General features: G+C 53.1%; 2 protein-coding genes and 1 long non-coding RNA gene across 6 annotated transcripts; 1 reads left to right on the top strand and 2 right to left on the bottom strand.

The window, feature by feature from the left end:
* Positions 1-282: 282 nt before the first annotated feature.
* Positions 283-19504, top strand: RUSF1 (RUS family member 1). Of its 3 annotated transcripts, none has more exons than XM_005591766.4 (13): positions 283-593; positions 787-901; positions 8295-8340; positions 9471-9503; positions 9588-9693; positions 12028-12129; positions 15027-15097; positions 15182-15360; positions 15439-15496; positions 15927-15997; positions 16640-16783; positions 16894-16971; positions 18037-19504. In XM_005591766.4, the coding sequence occupies exons 1-13, from the start codon at positions 294-296 to the stop codon at positions 18132-18134; spliced, it is 1401 nt and encodes a 466-aa protein (XP_005591823.3). In that variant the 5' UTR covers positions 283-293; the 3' UTR covers positions 18135-19504. The 3 variants fall into 3 exon arrangements, with proteins under 3 accessions (XP_005591823.3, XP_005591822.3, XP_073883094.1); XM_005591765.3 differs by having other exon boundaries at positions 15176-15360; XM_074026993.1 differs by lacking the exons at positions 9471-9503; positions 9588-9693 and having other exon boundaries at positions 15176-15360.
* Positions 16431-18107, bottom strand: LOC141409261 (uncharacterized). The gene is made up of 2 exons (XR_012428820.1): positions 17993-18107; positions 16431-17883 (listed from the first exon to the last, which is right to left on the bottom strand). It is a non-coding gene; the product is annotated as an uncharacterized lncRNA (long non-coding RNA).
* On the bottom strand, positions 18200-26227 carry SLC5A2 (solute carrier family 5 member 2). Of its 2 annotated transcripts, XM_005591767.5 has the most exons (13): positions 26088-26227; positions 24272-24343; positions 24092-24196; positions 23122-23286; positions 22739-22844; positions 21613-21693; positions 21254-21483; positions 20838-20973; positions 20515-20622; positions 20233-20383; positions 19956-20124; positions 19665-19880; positions 18200-18865 (listed from the first exon to the last, which is right to left on the bottom strand). In XM_005591767.5, exons 1-13 carry the CDS (start codon positions 26211-26213, stop codon positions 18434-18436), a joined length of 2097 nt encoding a protein of 698 aa, XP_005591824.3. In that variant the 5' UTR covers positions 26214-26227; the 3' UTR covers positions 18200-18433. The 2 variants fall into 2 exon arrangements, with proteins under 2 accessions (XP_005591824.3, XP_005591826.3); XM_005591769.5 differs by lacking the exon at positions 20515-20622.

Raw genomic sequence — 26227 nt, 5'->3', positions numbered from 1 at the left:
CAGCTAAAACTTCTGTGGACGAACCGCGTCTCCAACACAACTAGCGGAGGCCCACGTCGCCTGCCGCCCAGCTGCAGAATGCTACAAAGCAACAGGGCCGGGCCGGTGCCTGGGCGTCGGAAGCGGCGCGTAGGCCAGTAAGAGCAACCGTCAGTTTCCTAACTAAGCTGGGGACTCCCGCGCGGCGCCTGTTCGTGAATGATGTCCCTCCGCAGCCGCCGTAGCCCAGCCGGAAGTGCCACCTGCCACGTCCACAGTGCGGCAAGGGAGGGACTGGGAGCCAGAAGCTCGGCATGGCTGACGACGTGGGCCTAGAGACCCAACTGTGTTCCGAGCAGTTCGGGTCCGGGGAGGCACGGGGCTGCCGCGCCGCCGCGGACGGGAGCCTGCAGTGGGAGGTCGGGGGCTGGCGCTGGTGGGGGCTCTCCAGGGCCTTCACGGTCAAACCCGAAGGACGAGATGCGGGCGAAGTGGGGGCTCCCAGGGCCGCCTCACCACCCCTCTCCGGACTCCAGGCCGTGTTCCTGCCGCAGGGCTTCCCTGATTCCGTCAGCCCGGACTATTTGCCCTACCAACTGTGGGATTCTGTGCAGGTCAGCTCGGTCGTCTGGGGCAGGGGACAGTGCAGGCCACCCCTCCCTCCCCAGTTATGGACGGGTGACTGAGGCCCGGAGCCGAGCGGGCGGGATCCGACATGCCCCGTACAACAAGAACAAGAACAGATGACGGCACTTAGACCGCCACGCTCCTGCTCCCGCTTCTCACCCTACTTGTTTTCTTCTCCAGGCCTTTGCTTCCAGCCTCTCCGGCTCCCTGGCCACCCAGGCAGTCTTGCTGGGCATAGGGGTGGGGAACGCAAAAGCCACTGTTTCAGCTGCCACGGCCACCTGGCTCGTGAAAGGTGAGCTGCACCCCCGGAGCCTCACGTATTGCTGCTCTCAGCCCTGCCTTCGCTGGGCTCTTATGTGTATATATGTATGGACTCGTGCCCCATTAGGTAGAATTCAGGCAGGTCTCCCCATTGATTAGAGCGGTGCTTTGTAACCGAGTCTTACTGCTGACATCTGGAAGACCCTCATCCCACTCACCAGCTTGGCAGCCGCACTCCATTCCCCACACAGACTTCTGAGTCTAAATCATCTGGATCCCAAATCCCGTCCCCTCGCCTTTATCCCTATTCTCTTTGTGGAAGATTGCATGAGAATGCGATTGATTGAATAAAACTGCCCGCTGCCCAGGATAGGGGAAATTGGTGAGCTCCAAAAAAAAAAATATTTGATTGGTCCTGAGTAGAAGTGAGGAGAGCCTGGAAAGAATGGAAGGTATTGTGTATGCTCTGGGATACCAGATGATGCTGTAAATAATAGAGTGACTATCTGCTGAGTGTGTACAGCTTTTAAAAAATTGTTTAAGGAAAGAAAAAAAAGATACAGTTTGGTACCATGCCACCCAGAGAGGGAAATAGAACAGAAAAGGGAAATTGTTACATGTTCTACAGGAGGAGGCCCCATGGCTTTTGCCACTGTCCTTTGTCTTTCACTACTGCTCCCAGGGGATATTAGGCTGGTGCAAAAGTAATTGTGGGATTTCTTTGTTGTCGTTGCCATTAAAGGTAATGGGAAACCCGCAATTACGTTTGCACCAACCTGATACATCAGCTCTAAGGGAAAGCTCATTCCGTTAGTAGAATCAGTCTGGCCACATCCCTTGTGAGCCTCTCTGGATTTTTTTTGAGAAACAGGTGCCTCTTGTTTACACCTTTACCATTAAGACTGAGAAAACTGGGCCGGGTGCGGTGGCTCACAGCGCTTTTAATCCTGGCGCTTTGGGAGGCCGAGGAAGCAGGGCCAACACAGGGAGACCCCCATCTCTATTTTTTTTTTTTTTTTTAGACTCGTAGTCTCACTGTCTGGAATGCAGAAGTACAGTGGCACAATCTCAGCTCACTGCAGCCTCTGCCTCCCAGGTTCAAGCGATTCTGCCTCAGCCTGGCAAGTAGCTGGGATTACAGGCATGTGCCACCCTGCCCCGCTAATTTTTTGTATTTTTAGTACAGAGTTTCACCACGTTGGCCAGGCTGGTCTCGAACTCCTGACCTTGGGTGATCCATTCACCTCAACTTCCCAAAGTGCTGGGATTATAGGCGTGAGCCACTGCACCCGGCTTATTGGCGGTATTTGTGGAATGCATTTGGAGCTTGGGTCAGTAGTTGCTGTTTTCATGTGATATTACCAACGTGTTGCCTGTACAGACTGAATATCCCTTATCCAAAATGCTTGCAACCAGAAGTGTTTTGGATTTCAGGATTTTTTTTTGGATTTTGGAATATTTTCATGTACATAATGAGATTTGTTGGGGATGAGACTCAAGTCTAAACATGAAATTCGTTTATGTTTCATATATACTTTATACACATACCTTAAAGGCAGTTTTATACAATATTTTCAATAGTATGATTGAAACAAAGTTTGTGTTCATTGATCCATCAGAAAGCAAAGATGTCACTGTCTCAGGCACACATGTGGACAATCTGGTTGGTTGACGTCCCCATCATTCCTGACTCTGAATGTATATGCTATCAAGAAGCAGTCATTTTCTTCTACCTATTCACACATAAGTACTTAACAGTATAAAACGTGATACACCACTAATACAGTGAGAAATTGTGTGGTCAGGGTAACTAAGCAGCACAGCAGGTCACCAGAACACCTGTATCAGCTTCTGAACCACAGCAGCAGCAACAAAAATGGCAGGCTGTCAGTCTTCAGCTATTTTGATGAAAAGGTTACTGGACACCATATTTTATTTTTTTAAGGTGAGAAGAAACAGAAGCGGTTGAAGGACAGGAAGCAGGTCTTCTAGGGATGAGGAAGTGTTCTGCTGGGTGGCTTTTTAAAATGTTTCCTCCAGAGTCATTTGCCTAATTAACTGTGGTTTCTATCTTAGAAGTCTCTCTTGGATTCTATTATGAATGTATGCTGCTCTAGTGCCTCAATAATCCCCTCCCACATCCTCACCATACTGTCTATAGGCACTTTTTCTGCAGTGTTAACAACGTCCTCTTCATTGTCACTGTTACCACGATTGCCTTGATTCAGAACTGAAGGGGGCCAGCCCCTCCACACCTGTGGGTATTTCTTGTCAGGACGAGAGACTGAGAAAAGAAGTAAGACTCAGAGACAAAGTATAGAGAAAGAACAGTGGGCCCAGGGGACCGGCACTTAGCATGCAGAGGACCGGCACTGGCACTGGTCTCTGAGTTCCCTCAGTATTTATTGATTACTATTTTCACTATCTCAGCAAGGGGAATGCGGCAGGAGAACAGGCTGATAGTGGGGACAAGGTCAGCAGGAAAACATGTGAGGCAAAGGGATCTGTCACAAATAAGTTCAAGGGAAGGTACTGTGCCCAGATGTGCACGTAGGCCAGATTTATGCTTGTCTCCACCCAAACATCTCAGTGTAACAAAGAGTAGCAGAGCAGCATTGCCGCCAGCATATCTTGCCTCCAGCCACAGGGCGGTTTTCTCCTATCTCAGAATAGAACGAATGTACAATCGGGTTTTACACCGAGACATTCTGTCCCCAGGGACATGCAGGAGATGGAGGCCTTCCTCTTACCTCAGCAGCAAGAGGCCTTCCTCTTTTACTAATCCTCCTCAGCACAGACCCTTTACAGGGTGTTGGGCTGGGGGACAGTCAGGTCTTTCCCTTCCTACGAGGCCACATCTCAGACTGTCTCAGTAGGGGAAACCTTGGACAATATCCAGGCTTTCTTGGGCAGAGGTCCCTGCAGCTTTCCACAGTACATTGTGCCCCTGGTTAATCGAGAATGGAGAATGGTGATGACTTTTACCAAGCATACTGCCTGTAAACATATTGTTAACAAGGCGCATCCTGCACAGCCCTAGATCCCTTAAACCTTGATTGCATACAGCACATTTCTGTGAGCACAGGATTGGGGCTAAAGTTACAGATTAACAGCATCTCAAGGCAAAACAATTTTCTTAGTACAGATCAAAATGAAGTTTCTTATGTCTTCCTTTTCTACACAGACACAGTAACAGTCTGATCTCTCTTTTCCCTACAAGAACAGTTTGTGCTGTTTCACCATTGGCTGTTTCTACTGTTGGCATCGTGTCTGCACTCCCAAAAGCTGTGGATTTTGGAGCATTTCCAATTTTAGGTTTTTTTGATTAGGAATGCTTAACCTTGGCCAGGCATGGTGGCTCATCCCTGTAATCCCAGCACTTTGGGATTGGGGGGCCAAGGTGGGCAGATCAGTTGAGGTCAGGAGCTCAAGACCAACCTAACCAATATGGTAAAACCCCATCTGTACTAAAAATACAAAGATTAGCCAGGCATGGTGGCACATGCCTGTAGTTCCAGCTGCTCGGGAAGCAGAGGCAGGAAAATCACTTGAACCCAGGAGGTGGAGGTTGCACTGAACCGAGATAGTGCCACTGCACTCTAGCCTGAGCAACAGAGCAGTATCCTGTCTGAAACAAAAAAGGAACGCTCAACCTTTAACTCAGACAAGTTATTAATAAAAATTAAAATCATTTTAAGATACGAAAAAAAAAGGGGGGCCAGGTGTGGTGGCTCACGCCTATAATCCCAGTACTTTAGGAGGCCAAGGCAGGTGGATCGCTTGAGGTCAGGAGTTGGACACCACCCCGGCCCACATGGTTTAACCCCATCTCTAACAAAAAACACAAAAATTGGCCTGACGTGGTGGTAGGCACCTGTAGTCCAGCCTGGACGACAGGCTGAGACTCTGTCTCAAAGAAAAAGGATGAAAAATCTACTTTAAAGGCTTCTTGTTATTGGCTGGGTGCGGTAGCTCATGCCTATGATCCCAGCACTTTGGGAGGCCGAGGCAGGCGGATCACCTGAGGTCGGGAGTTCGAGACCAGCCTGACCAACATGGAGAAACCCCGTCTCTACTAAAAATACAAAATTAGCTGGGCGTAGTGGTGCACGCCTGTAATCTCAGCTGCTCAGGCGGCTGAGGTGGGAGAATCGCTTGAACCTGGGAGGAGGAGGTTGTGGTGAGCCGAGATCGTGTCATTGCACTCCAGCCTGGGCAACAAGAGTGAAACTCCATCTAAAAAATAAATAAATAAACAAGGCTTGTTATCAATAGTAAAAGAAGTTCTCAGGATTTTACAAGCTCATTTTCATCAGACATAGGAAATTTCTGTGCAGAGCTTCATATGAGAAAATTACTTGGAATTTTTTGATGTGATCATTTTCAATTACATGTCTCTCAGTGGAACATGATGCTAAATTGTCATGAGTAGCAGTAGTAATAAAACTTGTTGCTAATATTTTGGCAACCTACCTTAAGCCACACATTTTGTACCATTATATGTATCTCTGCAGCAGCCATATTAGTTAGCTACCATTATTCATTTTTTAGATGGAAAAACAGACAAATTTTTTTGTGTGGTTATGTAACTTATCCAGGGTCACTCAGGGCCATGATTTTGACCCAGGCAGACTTATTCCTGTGTTCCACTCTTAACTACCACACTCTTTTGCCAGCTAAGATTTTCAAGTGGAGCGAAGTACAATTGTGGTCATTCCTTACTAGGACTCAGATGTTTCTAGATCTTACAACTTGGCTAATTGTAAATGAGGAGGGAAAAAAAGCAAATGGGAGTTAAGTTTTCTATTCTAGTGGACAGTATTGACCAGATGATAGGGAGTATATATATCATTTGTCCTGTAAATGTCTCTGATGATCTATGGAAAGGTAGCATAGGCTCCCTTTCTGTCAGGTGACCCAAGGAGGACATACACCTGAGTGGATACACGTGTGTAGCCAAAGGGAAGAAAAATAGAGTCTGGGTTGGGCATAGTGGTTCATGCCTATAATCCAAACACTTTGGGAGGCCGAGGCAGGCAGATCACCTGAGGTCAGGAGTTTGAGACTGGCCTGGCCAACATGGTAAAACCTCGTCTCTACTAAAAATACAAAAATTAGCCAGGTGTGGTAGCGCATGCCTGTAATCCCAGCTACACAGGAGGCAGAGGGAGGAGAAGATCTTGAACCCAGGAGATGGAGGTTGCAGTGAGCCAAGATCACACTACTGCACTCCAGCCTGGGCGACAGAGCGAGACTCCATCTCAAAAAAAAAGAAAAATAGAGTCTGCCCCACTGGACTCCTTCTCAACAGGTAAAAGTAATCCTGCCATGTTCACAGTCACTAAGTTGATCCAGCACCAGAATCTTGAATGGCACAATGATGACTTTGCCAAGAATATAATGTACTTGAAGGGAAGAGGTTAAAGTGAGTGATGGGAGGCCTGTAAAACCACCTTGTTGCATATTACTTCCAGGGTCAGACAGGACAGAAATGGAGAAACAAAGCAGACCAGATGGCAGTAGCTTGGACCCATGCTCTCGTTCAGTGAGGTAGCCCCAGCTGATGGTGGCCGTGAGAGAGGGCAGCCCCAGTGTGGCCATGTCTTCAGGTTCTTCCAGAGAAGCTGGAAATCCATATTTTCTTGTAAAATGCCCCAATTTTATTCATCAATCTAATGGGAGTCTCAGTGAAAGGGAAGGATCCCTCCCAAGGTCTCAGGATCATTGTGAAGATGAAAAGGCACAGGTATTTCAGGTGTGCACCGGAGCGCTTACTGATTTCCCTCAAGTCCAGGGTGGGCAAGCGTGACTCAGTGCCCAAGAAGGCTCTGGAAAGGGGAGAATGCATCTGCTCTCAGTGGAGAATGGGAGGGCTGGCCCAGGTCATCGCATTTATGTTTTGTGGAAGCTCCCAGCCCTCGTTCCCATAACGTAGTGTCCTTTCTCCTACATCCCCACCTCAGGGTCAGTGCCCTCAAGCTCAGACAAGTCCAAATCCTCTCCCCATGGTATCTGTCCTCTCCCATGTCCACTGTATGAGTCTCTCCCAGTTGTCTCATTCTAAAATATTCCTGCCAGGCTTAATGGGTGCTACTCTCTGTATAATGGATGGTCCAAATTGACAAATTTTTTCTGTAAAGGGCCAGATCTTAAGGCTTTGCAGACTTTATAATCTTAGTTGCAGTAACTCAGTTCTGCCATTGTCTTGCAAAACCGGCCATAGACAATCTGTAAACAAATGGGCATGGCTGCATTCCAGTAATACTTTATTTCCAAAACCAGGGAGTAGTAACAGTTTACTGATCCCTGGTCTAAATCAGTGTTTTCTATACTGATTGCTGTCTGCTCTTTGGCTGGATTTTGATCGTGGAATCATCTCGGTCACTGTGGTCATGAAGTACTTGGCAGAGAGAGTTAGGTAGCCAGAAAGCATTGGTTGTGCAAACGAAGGTCCCACTGATTCCAGAGACTTCTCTTACTCTGCCCAGCCTAAGGAGGCCTGTTCCTCTGCCGTGCAACCCCAGCTGCAGTTCAAATCTTTTTTTTTTTTTTTTCCTGAGACTGGGTCTTGCTCTGTCACCCAGGCTGGAGTGCAGTGACGTGATCATAGCTCACTGCAGCATTGATATCCTGAGTTCAAGCCATCCTTCCACCTCGGCCTCCCAAGTAGCTGGGTCTACAGGCATGCCACCATGCCTGGCTAATTTCTTTCCCACTTTTTGTAGAGATGGGGTCTTCCTGTGTTGCCCAGGCTGGTCTTGAACTCCTGGCCTCAAGCGATCCCTGGGCCCAAACCCCCTGTAATCCCAAAGTGCTGGGATTGTAGGCCTGAGCCACCATACCCGGCCCAAATCCTTTTATTTATTTATCCCATAATAACCATCTTTGAGCCACCTGCCCAGCCTAACAGCTAGAATAGGTTAGCAATAACCTTTGAATTTCCACTTAAGATTTCCTGCTTTTTTGAATAGTTTTACCAAATAGGTAAATATTCCTAAGTGCTATGTTGTTTAGTTTTAAGTTTAGAGCTTTACGAACCGTGCTGTATGTGGTCTTCATGAGTTATTTTCATGCAAGAGTTTAGTAGTAGTGTTCATCTATGAATGAATGCCTCTGGGTGAATATACTAGAATGTATGTATTCTGTCAGTCAACATTTGCATTATTCCCAGGTTTTTTGCTGTTGTGAACAATTCTGCAAAGAACGTTTCTTGTCCGTGTCTCCTAGGGGACATATTGAGGAACTGCTATGTGTAGGCACTTCTGACCCCGTCATGCAGCTATGACTGTCCGCAACTTCTAGTACCAGATTGAGTTCCCAAGGGCAGTGACTCAGGGTGAACTGACCAATTCAGTGCCAGGGTCTGCCAGGCCCCACAGCTCCCACACCTCTTCCTTGCTCCTTACCGTGCCTTCTCTCCCCAGATTCAACCGGCATGCTGGGCCGCATCGTCTTTGCCTGGTGGAAAGGGTGAGTTTGTCTTCCTGGCCAGCAACTCTGGCAACTCTTCCTAGTGGTGGTAGTAATGATAGTAGTAGTATTGCCATTAATTTTGATTGTAAGGGTTCCATGAGATGGTCTATGCAAAGTGCTTAATGCCCGTGGCATCGTACATAATAGGGCTCAGTAAACACTAGCCACCATTAACAGCTGTAACAGTGCCCCCCGAGCCTCTGTATGTTGTCTCTAATCCTTACAGCAACTCTGTAGGATGGGGTTGGATATGTACATTTCATAAATGTGGATGAGGGAAGTTACTTGCCCAGACCATACAGCTTATAACTAGCGAGATGGGATTTGAACCTGAAGCCTGTGCTTTCCATGGTATTGGGCAGTTCACTGGGCAGAACCCTCAACCAGGCCGTGTATTCAGGATCTCCTTATGTGTGTCTGATACCCCTCTTAAGAATGTTCCCATTCCCTCCAGGAGATCTCACACTGAGACTTGGGCCTAATGCTGCAAATCCTGAGCTGAGCTGGGGCTGCAGTATCCTCCTGACCCTAGAGAAGTTGTTTCCAAGTGTTTGTGCACAGGGCAGGGAGTCGCTGTCTGACGAAAAGGGCAGGTGAGGTAGTCATCCACGGTGTTATGTAACAGAAGTACCCTAGGCCTGGATGTCGGAGCCCGGCTCTCTTAGCCTTTTCCCCCACTGTTCATGTGATCCAGGGAAATCATATCCCCTATCAGGGCTAGCTGTCTGTAACATGCAGGGTTACACACTCAATGTGATGTTTACTAGTCCAAAATACACTCGCTGGCTACCCTCACTCTAAAGCAAGAAGAACGGGGAGAGGCAGAGGAACCCAGGAAGAGCCTCCCTCTAAGGACGGACAGAGGTTGGGGAGCAGCCACAAGACAATCAGGGTTTTCCTTGGTAAATCATGAGTTCATAAGCGGGAGACACTGGGCAATCAGTCACTAAAGATCCTCCCAGCTAATGGTGGCATTTTAGGTAGCAGTGACCGAGTGTGGGGACAGATGTCTGGGGGTGTGGATTTTCCTGAGCTCTTCAGACTTTACTGTGGTCCAGGACTCCCCACACTGCCCATAGGATGTTTCTCCTTAAATCCACATTACAACAACCTGTCCTCCCCAACAGGAGCAAACTGGACTGCAACGCCAAGCAGTGGAGGTGAGGAGGAGCGGGGATAAGGGACGAGAGTCTTCCATTATGAAATCTCCTGCCTCTGACCTCTAACCTCTGATCCCTCCCCAGGCTTTTTGCGGACATCCTCAATGATGTAGCCATGTTCCTTGAGATTATGGCTCCTGTATACCCAATCTGTTTCACTATGACCGTCTCCACCAGCAACCTGGCCAAGGTAGCCACCTGTGGGGCACCCATCTGCCCAAGACACCTGCCTTGGTAGTGTGTGAGTTTACCTGGGCTCTGTGTTCAAGCCACTTCGAGAAGAGTAAGAAAGTTCAGGTGTTTCTACTCAAACCCAACCATCCTTTCTGACCCTCCTCCAGCCAGACAGCGTCTAGTGCCCCAGAAAGTGTAAGGCAATGTCTAGAGCCACAGGACTGGGGAGGGAGCTCCGAGCTGAGAAGTGGAAGGGGGTTGTCCAACGTCAACATTTGGGACCAGCTTCCTTGACTTCCATTTGGTTCTTTCAGTACAGTATTTATGGAGTGCCTGCTGCATGTTTGGCACAGAATGTGGCCCCCTGGCTTTGGAAAGAAACCACACATAATTGCTTCAGTGTTTGTGGAATTATAGGTACAGGTATTCCAAATGAGAAATGCAGGGGCCTGCAAGAGAGTGAGGCGGGGATTCCAGCCTGGTCAGGGAGTGTAGGAAGAGCTCCCCCGAGCCGGGGTCCTGAAGATGGAGTTTAAGGTGCAGGGCGGGTGTTCTGGGCAAAAGAAACAGCACAGCTTAAGGTCCGGAGGCAAGATGGAGATGGAGCACAGACCACACCGTGAGCTGGGAGACATGTGGGGTGCAGGTACACTCTTCCTCCACGCCAGGCTGTTGCCCGCATAACCTTTACAGGTTGGTCTCATCCAAATGAGGACACTGAGGCCTGGCGTGGTTCAGCAAAGAGCATATCTTGTCAGAGTTAAGTACCTGGCCCAGAGGAGAAACTCAAAAAAATGGAAGACCCATTCCAAGGCCCGTCTATCAACTTAAAATCACATTAGGGCCATGTTTCTCCATAAGCACTGGCATTTGGGTTACAACGGTTCCTTATGGTGGAGGACATTTAGCTTCCCTGGTGCAGGCCTAAATGCTATGAGCACCCCTAAACAGGGTAGGAAAACCCAGAGAAAAGCATGGCTATAGCTGTGGACCGAGGGTTGTGCCCTCTGGCTTTTGCTTCAAACTCTGCCTTTGGGGCCTCAGTCTCTTCATCTGTCCAACAAGGGAATAGAACAGGGCCATGAGCTTCCCTCTGAAGACCCCTCCCTAGAGTTCCCCTCTCCACAACCTCCATGTCCAGCTGCACCAAGAGAAGCCAGTTTGGCTGTCATCCATGCTACCGCCACCACCACTGCCACCACCTCCTCCTCTTCCCCCTTCCCCTTACCTGTCACCTTCAGCTGAACCTTCAGTTCTATTATTTTTCCCTCCTCAAAATCTCCAATCCATTCTCTCCTCCGTCTCCCTGTCACCACCTCTCACTGCTGAGAGAGCACTGTTGCTTCCCGGGTAGACTCCCTGCCGCTCCCCTCTCAGAGCAGCCTAGTGATCCTTTCAAAGAGGAAAGTGATCAAGTCACTCTGCTGCCCCATTGCTCTTAGAGAAAGACCTTCACCAGGCTTGCCAGGCTCTGCGTGGTCAGGTCCCTGTCAGCCACTCTGCCCTCACTTTGTCCCTCGTTCCTCTGGCCTTGGAACAGACTGTTTCCTCTGTCTGCATATTAACTTGTTTATTTATTATCTGTTGATCTATACGCTCCATGAGGGCAGGGCCTGGGTCTGACTTGTATCACAGCACCTAAGTCTATGTCTGGCCTCTAAAAGAGCCCTCAGCCAGGGGTGGTGACTCACGCCTGTAATCCCAGCACTTTGGGAGGCTGGCATGGGAAGATCTCTTGAGCCCAGGAGTTCCAGGCCCACCTGGGCAACCCAGGGAGACTCTGTATTCAAAAACTAAGGATAAATTAAAATAGTAATAAAAGAGCTTTGATGAACTCAGGATGATTGTGGGTGACTAGTGACCCTCCTTGATGAGCTTTATCCTGCAATCTCAGAGGGAGAGATCTGGGCGCCCTGGGAGGTCAGGGCCATCAGTGTAGGTTTCGACAGCTTTCACTGGGGCAGGAGGAGAGTAGAGGAGTTACAGGAGGCAGATGTAAGCATGAAGCTGGAAACCAACCTGAGCCTCCTGCCAGCAATGGGGAGGGTGTGGCCAAAGCAGGAGCTGGAGGGCTGGGAGTTCTGGGATGAGAATGGTCTTTGGGCCTCCACCTTGGAGAAGGAAATTAAGTTTCTGTGAGGCCAGTCCCCAAGGTGGTAGTGGCAGGTGGGACTCCAGTTTCCTAGAACAGGACAGGGAAGTTGAGCCTAGGGGTCATGAAGGTGAGAAGTAGATACCAAGGACAGCATTCAGAGTTTGGTCAGTGCCAGGTTTTCTCCAGCTGGTCTGAGTGCCTGTGTTACCAGGACACGTGTCTCCACCAACCTTCTCTCTTCCCCTCCCCACCCAGTGTATCGTGAGTGTTGCTGGTGGGGCCACTCGGGCTGCCCTGACGGTGCACCAGGCTCGGAGGAACAACATGGCTGACGTGTCAGCCAAGGACAGCAGCCAGGTGAGCGCCAGAGCTGGAGGGAGGGCGTGGGTGGGGAGGGGACGTGGGGAGAAGCCCCTGAGTGCCCTGGAGGGCCCAGGAATACACAGGAAGAAGTGTGGGTGCTCCCTGCTGACTCAAGATACCCAAGCAGGAGTAGGGTTTGGGCTCTGGTGGCAGCAAGTCTGAGCTGATCTTAGGCCCTGCCCACCACCTGGGTGGCTGAGAGCAAGCCCTCAGCCTTGCCCTCTCCAGACCCCACCTTGCAAGCTGGATGTTCTGATCACATGAGGCCCCACATGTCAAGGCAGTTGGCAAGTCAGAGGCACCCAGCACGTGGGTTTGCTGGGTCACTGGCTGGGGCCTCCACTCAGCAGTTTAGCAGGCCTGCTGGCCCAGCCCCCCTACCCGTCCCAGGGAGCCTAGAGTTGGAGTAGGGACACCCCTAAGGCTGAACTCTGCATGGATTAGACCTCCACAAACCCCGTGCTGAGGGCTTCACTCTCTCGCCTGTCATCCTAGCACTTTGGGAGGCCGAGGTGGGAGGATCACTTGAGGCCAGGAGTTTGAAACCAGCCTGGGCAACCCAGCGAGACCCCATCTCTACAAAATATATAAAAGAAACACTAACCAGGTGTGGTGGTGCACACCTGTAGTCCCAGCCTCGAGCCCAGGAGGTGGAGGCTGCAGTGAGCTATGATCACCCCAGTGTACTCCAGCCCGGGTGACAGAGCAAGACCCTGTCTCAAAAACAAACTCTCACACCAACCTGGCGAGGTAGGTACTACTTAGCCCTGGTTTACAGACGAGGAAATTAAGGCCCAGGGAAGTCCCAGAAGTGTGAGATGGTTTTCTTTGACACTGAAGCAATTTAGAAACTGCTGTTCGATGCATTCCTACTTTCTGGCCTTCTCTTCCATTGTTTGGCTCAATAATCTTAACCCAAGCTAATATTTATTAAGCACTAACCATGTGCCAAGTATTTCATTTCTGGGAACTCTTTAAATTCTCACAGTGGGCATGTGCAGCAAATGCTCATGGTTGCCTTAGTAGAGATGAGGAAATAAAGCATGAAGAGGTCCCATCTCCCTGGGGACCCCTGGGGAAGTCCTTCTCTCGGATGCTCAGGCTCATTCCACCCATTGGCTGTTCCGAACCTAAGTCCACAGGCTGTTAAGGAGCAAGAAGGAAGCACAGCACAGGCCCCTCACCACACGACTCCCGGCTCCATGCCTGCTGTCCCTCGCCTGTTCTCTCGCTGGCCCTCAGCCCTCACCCTAAGCCCAAGCCATTTTTCCCAAGGCCCCAGGGCTTCCTCGGTCCACAGAGTCGGGAACGTATCCAGGACCAACCTGGGAATGTGTCAGTCCCGCAGCAGACCCCAGCTTTCTGCCGATGCAGCTTTGCTGTCACTGGATGTGGCCACTGGAAATGACTCTTCCCACCTGGGAGAGAGGAGGTCCCTCTGCTCCTTAGCTTCCAAGGTTCCTGATCCCCAGTTTCCTGCCACACCCACAGCCTTTATTCCCACAGCATACGCCTTTCCCGGGGAGGGGGCTGGGTGAGAAGAGCTCTCCAGTCTCAGGTCCTCTCTATGCCAGGACCAGCTCTACCTGGGAGCCCAGTTGTCAGGGGCACTAATCCAGACTCCACTCTCATGATGAGTTGGGGGCAGGTAGCCTGGGGTCGCCTAGGGTGATCTCAATCCAGCCATCAGAGTGTTCTTATAACATTGATACACAAGGGAAGAGGTGTGGGTCTTGTTCCTTTTCTTCCAGGGTGGTTCCTTGACCCCTTTGCAAATTTATCTGCCAGTTACTGCATACCAAAGGAGCTTGGCGGGAGGGGAGCAGTCAACTTAAAATCAGTAAATAAAAGTTATTCCAGCTCATGCCTGTTACCCCAGCACTTTGGGAAGCTGAGGTGGGGATCGCTTGAGCCCAGGAGTTCGAGATCAGCCTGGGCAATATAGCAAGACTCATCTTTACCAAAAAATGCAGTAATAATCAGTGGAGGCGTGGTGGTAGGATCACTTGAGCTCAGGAGTTTGAGGTGGCCATGAGTTATGATTGTACCACTGCACTCCAGCCTGGGTGACAGAGCAAGACCCTATTTCTTTAAAAACAAAAAAAAAACAAAAAAAAAACACATTAGTAAGTGCCTGAGTGTGGGTCTATTCTGGTGATTTGGAAGACAAAGACGACATGTTCATGGGTATTCCAAGGGCACCTACCTGGCAAAGAAGCAACTGATACACATATATGTATTTAGACAGGGTATCACTGTGTCTCCCAGGCTGGAGTACAGTGTTGTAATCATGGCTTAATTTTTTTTTCTTTTTTGGAGATAGAGTCTTTCTCTGTTGCCCAGGCTGGAGTGAAGTGGCGTGATCTCAGCTCACTGCAACCTCCACCTGCCAGGCTCAAACAGTTCAGCCTCCTGAGTAGCTGGGACTACAGGCACACACCCCCATACCCGGATAATTTTTTTGTATTTTTAGTAGAGACATGGTCTCACCATGTTGCCCAGGCCGGTCTTGAACTCCTGAGCTCAGGGAATCTGCCCACCTCGGCCTCCCAAATTGCTTGGATTACAGGCATAAGCCACTATGCCCCACCAAATTTTTAATTTTTTTGTAGAGATAGGGTCCCACTATGTTGCCCAGGCTGGTCTCAAGCTCCTGGACTCAAGTGATCTGCCCACCTCAACCTCCCAAAGTGCTGGTACTACAGGTGTGAGCCACCTCGAGCTGGCATCTTTTAAATGATAGTTTACCCACCAAAAACTAAAAATTTACTCCCATTGCAGTAGGGAGCCCTGGGAGGTTGTGGAGCAGGGAGGATGGGGAAAGGCACTCAAGGGTACTCAGTGGCCTGGAGGGGCACTCTCCAACTCGTACTCCCTCTGCCGTTTTCCAGGAGACACTGGTGAACCTGGCAGGGCTCTTGGTCAGCCTCCTGATGCTCCCTCTGGTGTCAGGTTGCCCTGGGTAAGCGGCCAGCAGGGTGGGCAGGAGAGCCCCAGCTGGGCCTCTGCCCGTCTCGGCTACCTCACTCTCTCACCCCAGCTTCAGCCTTGGATGTTTCTTCTTCCTCACTGCCCTCCACATCTATGCCAACTACCGCGCGGTCCGATCCCTGGTCATGGAGACTTTGAACGAAGGCCGGCTCCGGCTGGTCCTGAAGCACTACCTTCAGAGGGGAGAGGTACTCGACCCCACTACAGCCAATCGCATGGAGCCGCTGTGGACAGGTGACTCTGCCCCTTGTCTCGGGTCCTGTGTCTCAGCCTCTCCCACTGCCTAGGCGTCCTGACCCCAGCTTCCCACAGGTTTCTGGCCAGCTCCGTCTCTATCCCTGGGAGTCCCCCTACACCGCTTGGTCTCCAGGTGAGTGGCCTGGCGTCTCCCACTCATCACCGCTGCCACCCACACTCCTCGCACACACCCCTCACTCCAGTTACACACTGGCCTCCCTGGCAAGGCCCCACCTCTCTGTCCTGGGTTCTTCATTGCTGCTGAACAGACATGGGGGCAGTGTGGGTGTGTGAGGGAGGAAAGGGTGTGTAACATGAAGTAGATGGAAGGGATGTGTTTGATGGGTGAAGGAAGAATGGGCAGATGGGGAGTTTGGATGACTGGATATAGGAAGAAAGGATAGATTTGGGTGTGTGGGTAATGGCTGAGGGAGAGAGGAAGCGAGGGGCCCTGAGTGAAGCCTGGATCATTTCGGTTCACCGTGGGTGGCTGTTCAGTGGCTGGTTGGGCATGCCTGCCTTTGGTGTCCTCCACCCCCACTGCACTCTCCTCTCCCCCACAGTGTCTTTGAGCTGCAACAGCTGGTTGAGGGGCACCAAGAACCCTACCTCCTCTGCTGGGACCAGTCACGAAGTGAGTGTGCCTAGTTCTCCCAGCCTACGATGCACCCTCCCGGGTCAGCCTCTCATTCCTCCAATCCAGGGCCCCCAGCTCTGGGCAGTTTGGAGGCTGCGTGTTCTGGGGGTTGCTCTAGACCATTCAAATTACAGCTGCAATGCCCCAGTGAAGTTCACTTCACCCCTGTGTAAAACGGAGCTAACGGTACCGCCTTACTCCCTGCAGTGTTTTTATGAGGATCAGATAATGTGACTGCAAAGCATCTTATATATTGCAGCACTCTTAGTAAGGCTGTGACCTTTGCTGTCGCTGGGAAAACCACCCTTCTCTCCCGTCCTGGGTTGCCTCTTGGGTAAACAAGTCCTCGAGTGTGCTGGTCTGCTGGTGAGTGTGAAAAGGCGCTTATTCTCACCAGCCATTAAAGAAATGCAAAATAGACCCAGCCCAGTGAGCTGCTATGAAGTTGTATTTGGAAACTGGTCAGTTTGGCCCAAACATTGGGGAGCAACAGATGAATTGGAAAGGAAAGGGTGAGGTGCTGGCCTTCCATGCCAGGCCAGTAGGTCTCGGGGCAGACAGGGGAAGCAGGGTGATGGGATCGAGGGGGTTTGGGAGGTTTCCATTCCCTAATACCAGTCTGTCTCTTGGTCCCTCCAGACCAGGTACAGGTAGTTCTGAACCAGAAGGCAGGCCCCAAGACCGTCCTAAGGGCTGCCACACATGGGCTGATGCTTGGGGCCCTGCAGGGAGACGGACCCCTTCCAGCAGAGCTGGAGGAGCTGAGGAACCAGGTGCAGGCAGGTAAGTGCCTCACAATCTAGACTGCTGATGCCTCAGGGCGGGGAGGAGAGGGGACAGACTCTGTCCTGCTGGAGGATACAGAGCTTCTGGTTCTGCACCCCCGCACCCAGGTCCTAAGAAAGAGAGCTGGGTCATCGTCAAGGAGACACACCAAGTGTTGGACATGCTGTTCCCAAAGTTCTTGAAAGGTAACATACCTCAGCTCATGGCTGCTTGGTCCCTGAAGCCTTGTCCCTGGGGGCCCCACCTTCCCCCACTCCCACCCTTCCATCTGAAAGGTGAAAGACTTGGGTTCTTGGTCCTGATGCAGAGTCTCACACCTATAATTCTAGCGCCGTGGGAGGCCTAGGTGGGCAGATTGCTTGACACCCTGCCTGGGCAACATGGTGAAAACTTGTCTCCACAAAAAAATACAAAAATTAGGTGTGATTCTGCACTTGTGGTTGCAGCTACTCAGGAGGCTGAGGTGGGAGGATCACCTGACCTGGGAGAGGTCGAGGCTACAGTGAGCCATGATTGTACCAGCCTGGGTGACAGAGCAAGACCCTCTCTCTCTCAAAAAAAAAAAAAAAAAAAAAGACTGCTGGGCACAGTGGCTCACACCTGTAATTCCAGCACTTTGGGAGGCCAAAGCAAGCAGATACTTGAGCTCAGGAGTTCAAGGCCAGCCTGGGCAACATGGTGAAACCCTGTCTCTACCAAAAATATTTAAAAAATTAGCTGCGCGTGGTGATGCACGCCTGTGGGACTGTCAGGAGGCTGAAATGGGAGGATCACTTGAGCCTAGGAGGCAGAGGTTGCAGTGAGCCCAGATTGTGCCACTGTACTCCAGCCTGGGTGACAGAGACCCCCATCTCAAAAAAAAAAGATGGGTTCTCCCTGCAATCCTAAGTTTAGCACTCAGTTTCCCTGTCTATAGGATGGAGAGCTTAGAATGGTCTCTGAGGTGGTATCAGCGTGGACAGTCTGTGTAATCCCCGTTGGCATGTAGGAAATGGGAGGATGGAGTGGGGAGGCCCTCACATTGACTGATGAGGACGTTTTGTCTGGTGCCTGTTCCATCCCAGCGCTCTTCTGCGTGCCATTTCAATGAATTCTTCCTGCAGCCAGGTGTGGTTTCAGCCTCATTTTATGCCAGACTCACCCAGCAGAGGCAGTGGGAGCCCCAGTAGTGCACAAAGCCTGCACCCAGCCTGTGCCTCTCCTTACCCTTGTCCCCAGCATTCCCGGCAGCACCCATGATCTCTCCCCAGGACTGCAGGATGCTGGCTGGAAGACCGAGAAGCACCAGCTAGAGGTGGACGAGTGGAGGGCTACATGGCTTCTGTCTCCCGAAAAGAAGGTCTTGTGAGCGGCCCAGACAGAGGCCCAAGCCCAGGACAGGAACCTGGAGCAAGGACACTTTGGCCACAGCAGGACAGGGGAAAGGCGGCTTTATTTCTCCTTAGGGCAACTGCAGCGGGTGGGCCAGGCCCTCATGGGAAGTGACTGCCAATCAGATGCAGTGGGCCCCAGGCAGAGGAAGGCTGGGAGAAGGAGAGCCAGGACCTTCTCACCCCACTGCCCCTTCCCCTTTCCTGGGGAGCACCGCAGGCTCCTCCCCACCACTTCCTGTGAGGCTGTGGCTTATGGTATCCAACACAGTTGGTCTTAGGCATAGAAGCCCCAGAGGAACACAGCCACCGCCATCATGAGCAGGGCATTGAGGTTGACCACACGGGCCCAGCTCGGGTCCTCACTGATGTCCTCCAGCCGCCTGGTTGCTGCCACTGCCTCCTCCTGGGTAAGGGGCGGAGGACTGCCCACCCCACCCCTGCTCATTCCACAAAACCAGAGCAGGCACTGGCGGAAGAAGCTTGGTGCCGGGGCTTGGGGCTCTGGGGGAAATTGAGGCCCTGCAGTTAGTTTGCGGGAACTCAGCTCCCCCAGCCCCACCTGCCGGCATGGTGCCCTACCATCCATCTCCATGGCACGCTCTGGGCACCCATTCTGTACAGGGAGTGAGGAGCCTTCCTGCTCATCAGCATCCAGGTCCTCCCGTTCTTCCTTGCTGTGCCGGAGACTGAAGACCAGGCGGTGGAGCTGGGGAGGGCGGGAGCACGGACTAGGTGGGAGTTCTGTCCCCCCATGCCCGACCCTGAAGTCTCTTGCACACCAGCTCGTTACTGCCTGCCCTACCCACCTCTGTTGAGACCACACAGCCAGCCCAGGCTCAACTCATGCCAACTCCATCCTACATGGCTGCCCTGTGCTCTCGGGGTAAACCCCGAGCCCCTGAGCTTGTGTTGACAGCCGTTGGCCCTGCTCCCCCAGCTTCATCAGCTCAGGTCCCCTGTCTACACCCAGATGGTAGCGCTTGCGACCCTGGCCTGGCAGTCCTGCTCACAGTGTTCTGTGCCCGTGTGCTCCCACCCTTCCCCCCTGCTGCTGCGGAATCCCTGTCATCCTTCCACACTCCCTGTCATCCTTCCACACCCGGATCTCTTGTCCTGTCCTCACCCCACCCTGCCACCATCAGCCCTGCCTGGAGCCACCTGCCCTTCAGCAACAAAACCAAACCTTTTTGTGGGCGTTCAAGATGGTATTGTGCCCCACCAGTCAGATCCTGTGTTTTGAGTCCCAAAGGCCATGCCAAGGATTGGCTCTGGGAGGCTTTAATCACCAACCCATCAACATCAAGCCTCCCCCAGGCTGGTTCAAATAAATGTATTTAAATAAAAATGCTTGCTCTGCAATTGCAACTGCGGCTGGACCCCCAGCCCGCTCCCAACCCTCAGTCTAGAAATTCAGGTCCTCCCCACTGTGCACTCCAGGAAGCAGAGGGCAGGTGTAAGTGGTTGCTGTGTCGCACAGTGCTTGTTTGAGGCACCCGGCCACTCACGTGCTTGCGGGGGATGGGCGCGGTGCACAGCGAGACCAGGAGGGTGAGGAGGCCGGAGCAGAGGAACAGCACGATGGCGAAGTAAAGGTAGTGCACGCCACAGAGGAAAGCTGGGCACGCTGAGGGCTGCACACAGCTGCCCGAGCCGAAGGAGAACTCGGGAATCAGGCGTGCCAGGCCCATCAGGAGGCCCCCGATGAGTCCCCAGAAGGCGCCCTGCGAAGGAAACGGGTCAGCCTGCTCAGGATGTGCAAACCCAGTCCGCCGTCGCCATGCGCGCATGCCGCTCACCTGCTCATTAACGCGCGGCACGAAGAGGGCCAGCACGAAGACGGCGGACACAGGCGGTGCCAGGTAGCTGGAGACGGCCTGGATGTAATCGAAGAGCTGCCCGCCCTGCGCCGCCTGCACCACGGGAAGCCAGGCCACCGACACTACCACGATGAACACCACCCAGAGCCTGCGGCGGAGGCCGTCGGATCGAACCCCAGACCCTGGACTCCCCTGCGCGTGCGCAAGCCCCCGCCCCGGGCTGATCCGTTAGGGAGGAGGGGAGCCCAGGCCGCACCGTCCCACCAGCAGCAGCTCGCGGTCGCCGGCGCTGGGCCGCAGGCGCGTGTAGATGTCCATGGTGAAGAGTGTGCTGCTGCTGTTGAAGATGGAGGCCAGCGAGGACATGAGCGCGGCCAGCATGACCGCCAGCATGAGTCCGCGCAGACCTGCGGGCCGAGGGCAGCCGTGAGGCTGGGGCCACTGGGGGTCCAGGGCGGCTGCAGCTGCGCGAAGGACGACCCCTCCCAGCAGCGGGCTCCGCAGCGAGCTTGCGCCTGTGGCCCGGGACCGCCCTCACCGTTGGGCATGAGCTTCACGACGAGCCGCGGGTAGGCAATGTTGGAGCAGCCCACCTCCGTGCCGCACACGCGCCTGCACACCTCAGGCACCACGCACGCCACCTCGTCTGCCAGAGAAAGGCCACCGCGCGGCTAGGACGGGGCCTGGTCTGGGAATCCCAGGAGGTGGGGACTGGGAATCCTAGCAGAGGAGGCGTGCGATCCCCGGAGGGAGGCGGGACTCCGCGCCCAAACTCCCGAGTCTTAGGAGGGTGGCTAAACTGGGAGACGGGTGCCCGGTCGCTGGCACAGGAAAGGGGCGGGGCGGGGACGCGGACGTTACCCGGGTACAGAATGCGGCTGATCATTCCTGGCATGACCATGAGGAACATGGGCGTCAGCTTCAGGTACCCGCACAGGATGCAGCCCGCCTTGATGTGGGTCAGGCTCTTCCCGGCCAGGCAGCGCTGCACAATGACCTACGGGAGGGGCGTTCAGCTGCCCACGTGCGGGCCTCTCCTTGGCCCCGCCCCGCGCCCCGGCTCTAATATGTGCCCCGCCTCTGGCTGGTGAGTGCCCCAAGTTCAGCTGCACGCTCGGAGCAGATGGAGCCTTCTGTCTGGCTTAGCACCACCCTGGAGGGGTTCCCGCCTCTCAGACTGCGCCTTAGACAGTTGTGGGAAAGGCGGGGAGGGACTCAGGCTCCACCGGTCTCGGCTCCGCCCCGGCCTCACTGCAGGCGCAGCCCTGTCTCCGCACCTGGTCGCTGCACCAGTACCATCCCGAGACGATCGTGAGTCCCAGGAGCAGCGCGGGCCACGGCAGATCCCCGGTCACGGGGTGCCGGAGCAGGTGGTAGGAGTCGGGCCGGGGTCGATAGCAGGAGCTGGAGATGTTTCCCACGGCTGGATCCTCGGACACCGTCAGCGAAGTTGCTGCTCTCAGGTATTTGTCGAAGAGACCCGAATACCCGCCCACCTCGTGGAAGGCTGCCGGGTAAGGCCGTCAGAGGACCCTTCTTAGGATCCTCAGACCGGAGAGGCGCGACGGCCCCGCGCGCAGGCCGAGAGCTCCGCGACCACGCCCTTCGCGCCCCTCCCTGGTAGGCGAGCTCCTACCGTAACCCATGAGGATGCAGGAGCCCCCCAGGATGACGAAGGTCTGTACCGTGTCCGTGTACATCAGCGCGGCCAGCCCTCCTGCAACAGGCCGGGGTCAGGGGACAGCCCAGCTGTTTATGTCACAGACAGGCTGGTCTTATCAATAAGGCGTCTTTGCGGGAATTTAAGAGAGTTCCCCTTCCTGGAGAATAAATTTCAAAACGATGGCCCATTCTCGGGGCTCATGCACGCAGGCACCAACAAGCAGGGCTTGGCTGGCAGAGTGTGGCTGAGTTTTAGGGCCAGGCCACACTTGCAGGACCCCCACTAGCAACGCCCTCTAGGCCCCAGTTTTGTTTGTTTTTGTTTTTGAGATGGAGTCTTGCCCTGTCACCCAGGCTGGAGAGCAATGGTGAATTTCAGCTCACTGCAACCTCCACCTCCCCAGCTCAAGCAATTCTCCTGCCTCAGCCTCCGGAGTAGCTGGGATTACAGGCGCGTGCCACCACCTCCAGCTAATTTTTTGTATCTTTAGTAGAGATGGGGTTTCACCATGTTGACCAGGCTGGTCTCGAACTCTTGACCTCGTGATCTGCCCGCCTCGGCTTCCCAAAGTGTTGGGATTACAGGCGTGAGCCACTGCTCCCAGCCACCCCCAGTTTTTTCTGTCATCATAGGAGAGGGTGATTCTCTAAGATCCAATACTCAGTTCTGTTCCTTCTCAAGGTGGGGCCCCTCAAGTGGACCTTGGCACCAAGCCCTGCCTACTCTGGTCCACATCTGACCTCAGACCCCACCCCAGGTCCCTCTGAACCATACTGGGTTTGTCTAGAGGTCTTGGAGACTCGTCAGGTGCACTCTCCCAGGTGTTCAAGGCAGGCAAGAGCTGCTAAATCTTCCTTTTCCCGCAGTCCTCACTCAAGCCCAGCATGGTTTTCTCTCTCTGAACTTCCGGTCAAAATCCAAGAGACAGTGGAAAGAGAGGAAGCCTTTGCTCTCCAAATATTTAGTCCCTTCTCCTGCTTGGACCACACCACACTTCCAAACCTCTCCAGCTTGCTTTCCTCTGGCAACTCCCTAAACCCTGGCCACAGCTGGCAGCAGTGTCCCAGGCCCACTCTTTTTCCTAAGCCCCTGCTGGCACCTGTCACCGTGTAAATCATGGTGATGCCCAGAAGTGCGATGACGGAGGCATAGATGTTCCAGCCCAGAGCCTGCTGGATGAATACAGCTCCGGAGAACATGTCCACCTTTGGGGAGGAGCAAGTGCCAGGTCAGGACCCAGGGCAGTGTCCCTGGCCCACCTCCTGCCCAGACCATGCCCTACTAGCTTCAAAGCTTCCCTCCATTTTTCCAGGTCCCAGCACTGTGGCTAGTGCCCTGGAGACACTCCTTGCAGGTTCTGCCTCCATCATCATAACCCTCACAGTGGTTTCTCCTAGGTCCCATGCCCTCCAGAGTTCTCTAGAGACCCCACTCATGACTCCGCCCTTCTAGGGCCCCATCCCATCCGCCACACGCGCTCACCGAGATCTTGGTGAAGATATACAGGAAAAGGGAGAGCACAGACAGGTAGAGGCGGATGCGGCGGCCGCCGAAGCGCTTGCGCAGGTACTGTGGCATCGTGATGACCCCTGCCGTCAGGTACACGGGTGCAAAGAGCCAGCCCAGTAGCAGCACCACGAAGAGCGCCTGCCGGGGGCAGTACTGCTGCTGAGGGTGGCTTTGCCCTCATCCCTGAGGATCTGACCTCTTTGTGAAGGTGCTACTCCAAGCAAGTGACCCTGGAAAGGGCCACATCTGGGGCCCAGAGGACAACTGCAGGCGATGGCCCCGAGGCCCCAGGCACCAAGGAACAGAGCTGACACCCTCCTGGGTTCTTAACTGGAGCCCTCCTTGTCTACCCAGGTTATCACTCCTGGCCCGTTTCTCCCAATGTTGTCCCTATGTTCATCTAGATATGAACCCCATAATAGACCCCTCAGACTGACCCGAGCCAAAGCCACCCAAACCTTGTGTCCCTCAAGGCTCAGCTCAGTGGCCTCTTCCTCCAGGAAGCCCTGAGCTCAAAGCCTGATCTCCCCTCCAACGGGAGCCTCAGTCCCAGAGCTTTGTATCTGCTCCTCACTTCTACAAAAGGCTTTAACTTGGCCCCAAGCTCCTCACAGACCACAGCTTCAGAGCACATCTGAGCAGGTGCTTCCCTGGCTTTGAGGCTGCTCACCCTACTCAGAGAGGAATAAATGGAAGCTCCTAGAGGCAGTGGCTGGTGCAGACTGGCTCACATGGCAAGTCAAGAGCAGGACCGACAGTGGTCACCCCTGCACCCCTCTGCTTCCTGGCTGGATGTGTGACCTCCACTCCCAGCCCAACCTCACCCCGCAGTTGGGAAGTCCCACTGCCAGTCTCATTCCCCCTTTCCCAGAGTTTGCCCAAGGTGTGACCCTTCCAGATGTTCTCAGTGGGGGTGGGGTTATTGGAAAAAAAAGGGCCTCACATTCCATTCGAATCCAGCCACAGCCAAGCCACTTGCAGCGCCAGTCCCTGCCAGGCCCACAAAGTGGCCACTGCCGATGTTGCTGGCGAAGAGAGAGGCTCCAACCTGGGTGGCCAGAGGAGGGAGTGAGCAGGGCTGCTTCTCCAGGCCCCCTCCCGTTCCCAGTCCAGCCCGTCTCACCGGCCACCACATCATGCTGCGTCCTGCCAGGAAGTAGCCGCCCACAGTGCCTCTGTTGGTTCTGCACATGGACTGGGAGACAGAGGCGGGGGAGACCTGGGTTTGGGGCACAGCCTTGGACTTCATTAGCGTCCTCAACACATTCCTCAGCCTTGTTTCTGGCTGAAGATTAACGACGCTAGTTTCCCTGATCATTTGCACTGCCACCCCCAACTCCTCCCACTCAGGGCAACCCAGGCTCTAATCCCAGTGTCCAATTCCCCAAGTCTTTTCACATATTTTTTCTTTTTCTTCCTTTTCTTTTCCTTCATTTTTTGAGACAGAATCTTGCTCTTGTTGCCCAGGCTGGAGTGCAGGGGCATGATTTCAGCTCACTGCAATCTCTACCTCCCAAGTTCAAGCAATTCTCATGCCTCAGCCTCCGAAGTAGCTGGGATTATAGACACGTGCCACTACACCCAGCTATTTGCATTTATTTATTTATTTATTTTTATATATTTTAGTGGAGACAGGGTTTCACCAAGTTGGCCAGGCTGGTCTTGAACTCCTGGCTTCAAGCAATTCACCTGCCTTGGCCTCCCAAAGTACTGAGATTACAGGCATGAACCATCGTGCCCAGCCCCACATCTGTTTTTAGAGATAAGGTCTTGCTCTGTCTCCTAGGCTGGAGTGCAGTGACATGATCATAGCTCACTGCAGCCTTGAGCTCGTGGGCTCAAGCAATCTTCCCACCTTGGCCTCCGAGTAGTTGTGACTACAGGCACACACACCAGCATGCCTGGCTAATTTTCCCTTTCTTTTTTTTTTTTTTTTTCCTTTTTTTTTTAAGAAACAAGGTTTCATCCAGGCACAGTGGCTCACACCTGTAATCTCAGCACTTTGGGAGGCAGAGGCAGGAGGATTGCTTGAGCCTAAGAGTTCGAGACCAGCCTGGGCAACAGAGTGAGACCCCTCTCTATTTAAAGATCAATAATTTTTAAATAAATTTTTTGGCCGGGCGCGGTGGCTCAAGCCTGTAATCCTAGCACTTTGGGAGGCCGAGACGGGCGGATCACGAGGTCAGGAGATCGAGACCATCCTGGCTAACACAGTGAAACCCCGTCTCTACTAAAAAATAAAAAAATTTAAAAAAAACCAGCCGGGTGAGGTGGCGGGCGCCTGTAGTCCCAGCTACTCGGGAGGCTGAGGCAGGAGAATGGCCTGAACCCGGGAGGCGGAGCTTGCAGTGAGCTGAGATCCGGCCACTGCACTCCAGCCTGGGCGACAGAGGGAGACTCTGTCTCAAAAAAATAAATAAATAAATAAATAAATAAATAAATAAATAAATAATAAATAAATTTTTAAAATAAAACAGAGATGTGGTTTCACCACGTTGGCCAGTGTGGTCTCAAACTCCTGGCCTCAGTGATCCCCCTGCCTTGGCCTCCCAAAGTGCTGGGATTACAGGTGTGAGCCGCTAGTCCCGTCCCAGCTCCCCAGGATTTATCGTGCATAGATTTGGCTTGACCTTCCTGGGGGCCTTGGATATTTTCTGCTGGTCAGCCATAATGTGGCCAGGAGAATGATACCCCATTTAGAATGTCGACCCTGATGAAAATCCATGGACCCCTTCAGCTAGCACACTCCCAAGGTGGGAAGACAAGGAAGGAATGTTGGCTGGGCCTTCCTGAGGCCCTCCAAAGACCTGTTTGCCCCCAGGCCTAGGTTTCTCCTTCAAAGATCCAAGCATCATTCTCCCACCCTTGGCCCCCTGAGACTTTTCTCCCAGGCCCCGAAGCCAGCAGCCCCCAGCAGCACCCCACCCCCAACTTCTTACCCACAAGCCAACACCAATGACCAGCAGGAAATATGCAGCAATGACTAGAATGTCAGCAGGATTGTCGATCAGGGCCCTCTGGGCCCCCAGCTCTGGTGCCGAGCCTGCCTCTGTGTGCTCCTCCATTCTCCCCAGGATCT

This window comes from Macaca fascicularis, chromosome 20, assembly GCF_037993035.2.
Source record: "Macaca fascicularis isolate 582-1 chromosome 20, T2T-MFA8v1.1".
Classification (NCBI taxonomy): Eukaryota; Metazoa; Chordata; class Mammalia; order Primates; family Cercopithecidae; genus Macaca; species Macaca fascicularis.
The sequence above is the reverse complement of the archived record's forward strand: the minus strand, read 5'-3'. Positions and strand labels throughout refer to the sequence as shown.

Bases quoted from the DNA above. Each gene is read 5' to 3' on its own strand.
- RUSF1 (XM_005591765.3), top strand. From the start codon at position 294: ATGGCTGACGACGTGGGCCTAGAGACCCAACTGTGTTCCGAGCAGTTC. The intron at 594-786 runs GTCAGCTCGGTC...TTTCTTCTCCAG, and splicing joins AACTGTGGGATTCTGTGCAG to GCCTTTGCTTCCAGCCTCTC. The intron at 15,361-15,438 runs GTGACTCTGCCC...AGCTTCCCACAG, and splicing joins CATGGAGCCGCTGTGGACAG to GTTTCTGGCCAGCTCCGTCT.
- SLC5A2 (XM_005591767.5), bottom strand. From the start codon at position 26,213: ATGGAGGAGCACACAGAGGCAGGCTCGGCACCAGAGCTGGGGGCCCAG. The intron at 23,287-24,091 runs GTGAGGCCCTTT...TGCCCCCGGCAG, and splicing joins TGGCTGGATTCGAATGGAAT to GCGCTCTTCGTGGTGCTGCT. The intron at 20,974-21,253 runs GTGCGGAGACAG...CCCCTCCCGTAG, and splicing joins GGTACTGGTGCAGCGACCAG to GTCATTGTGCAGCGCTGCCT.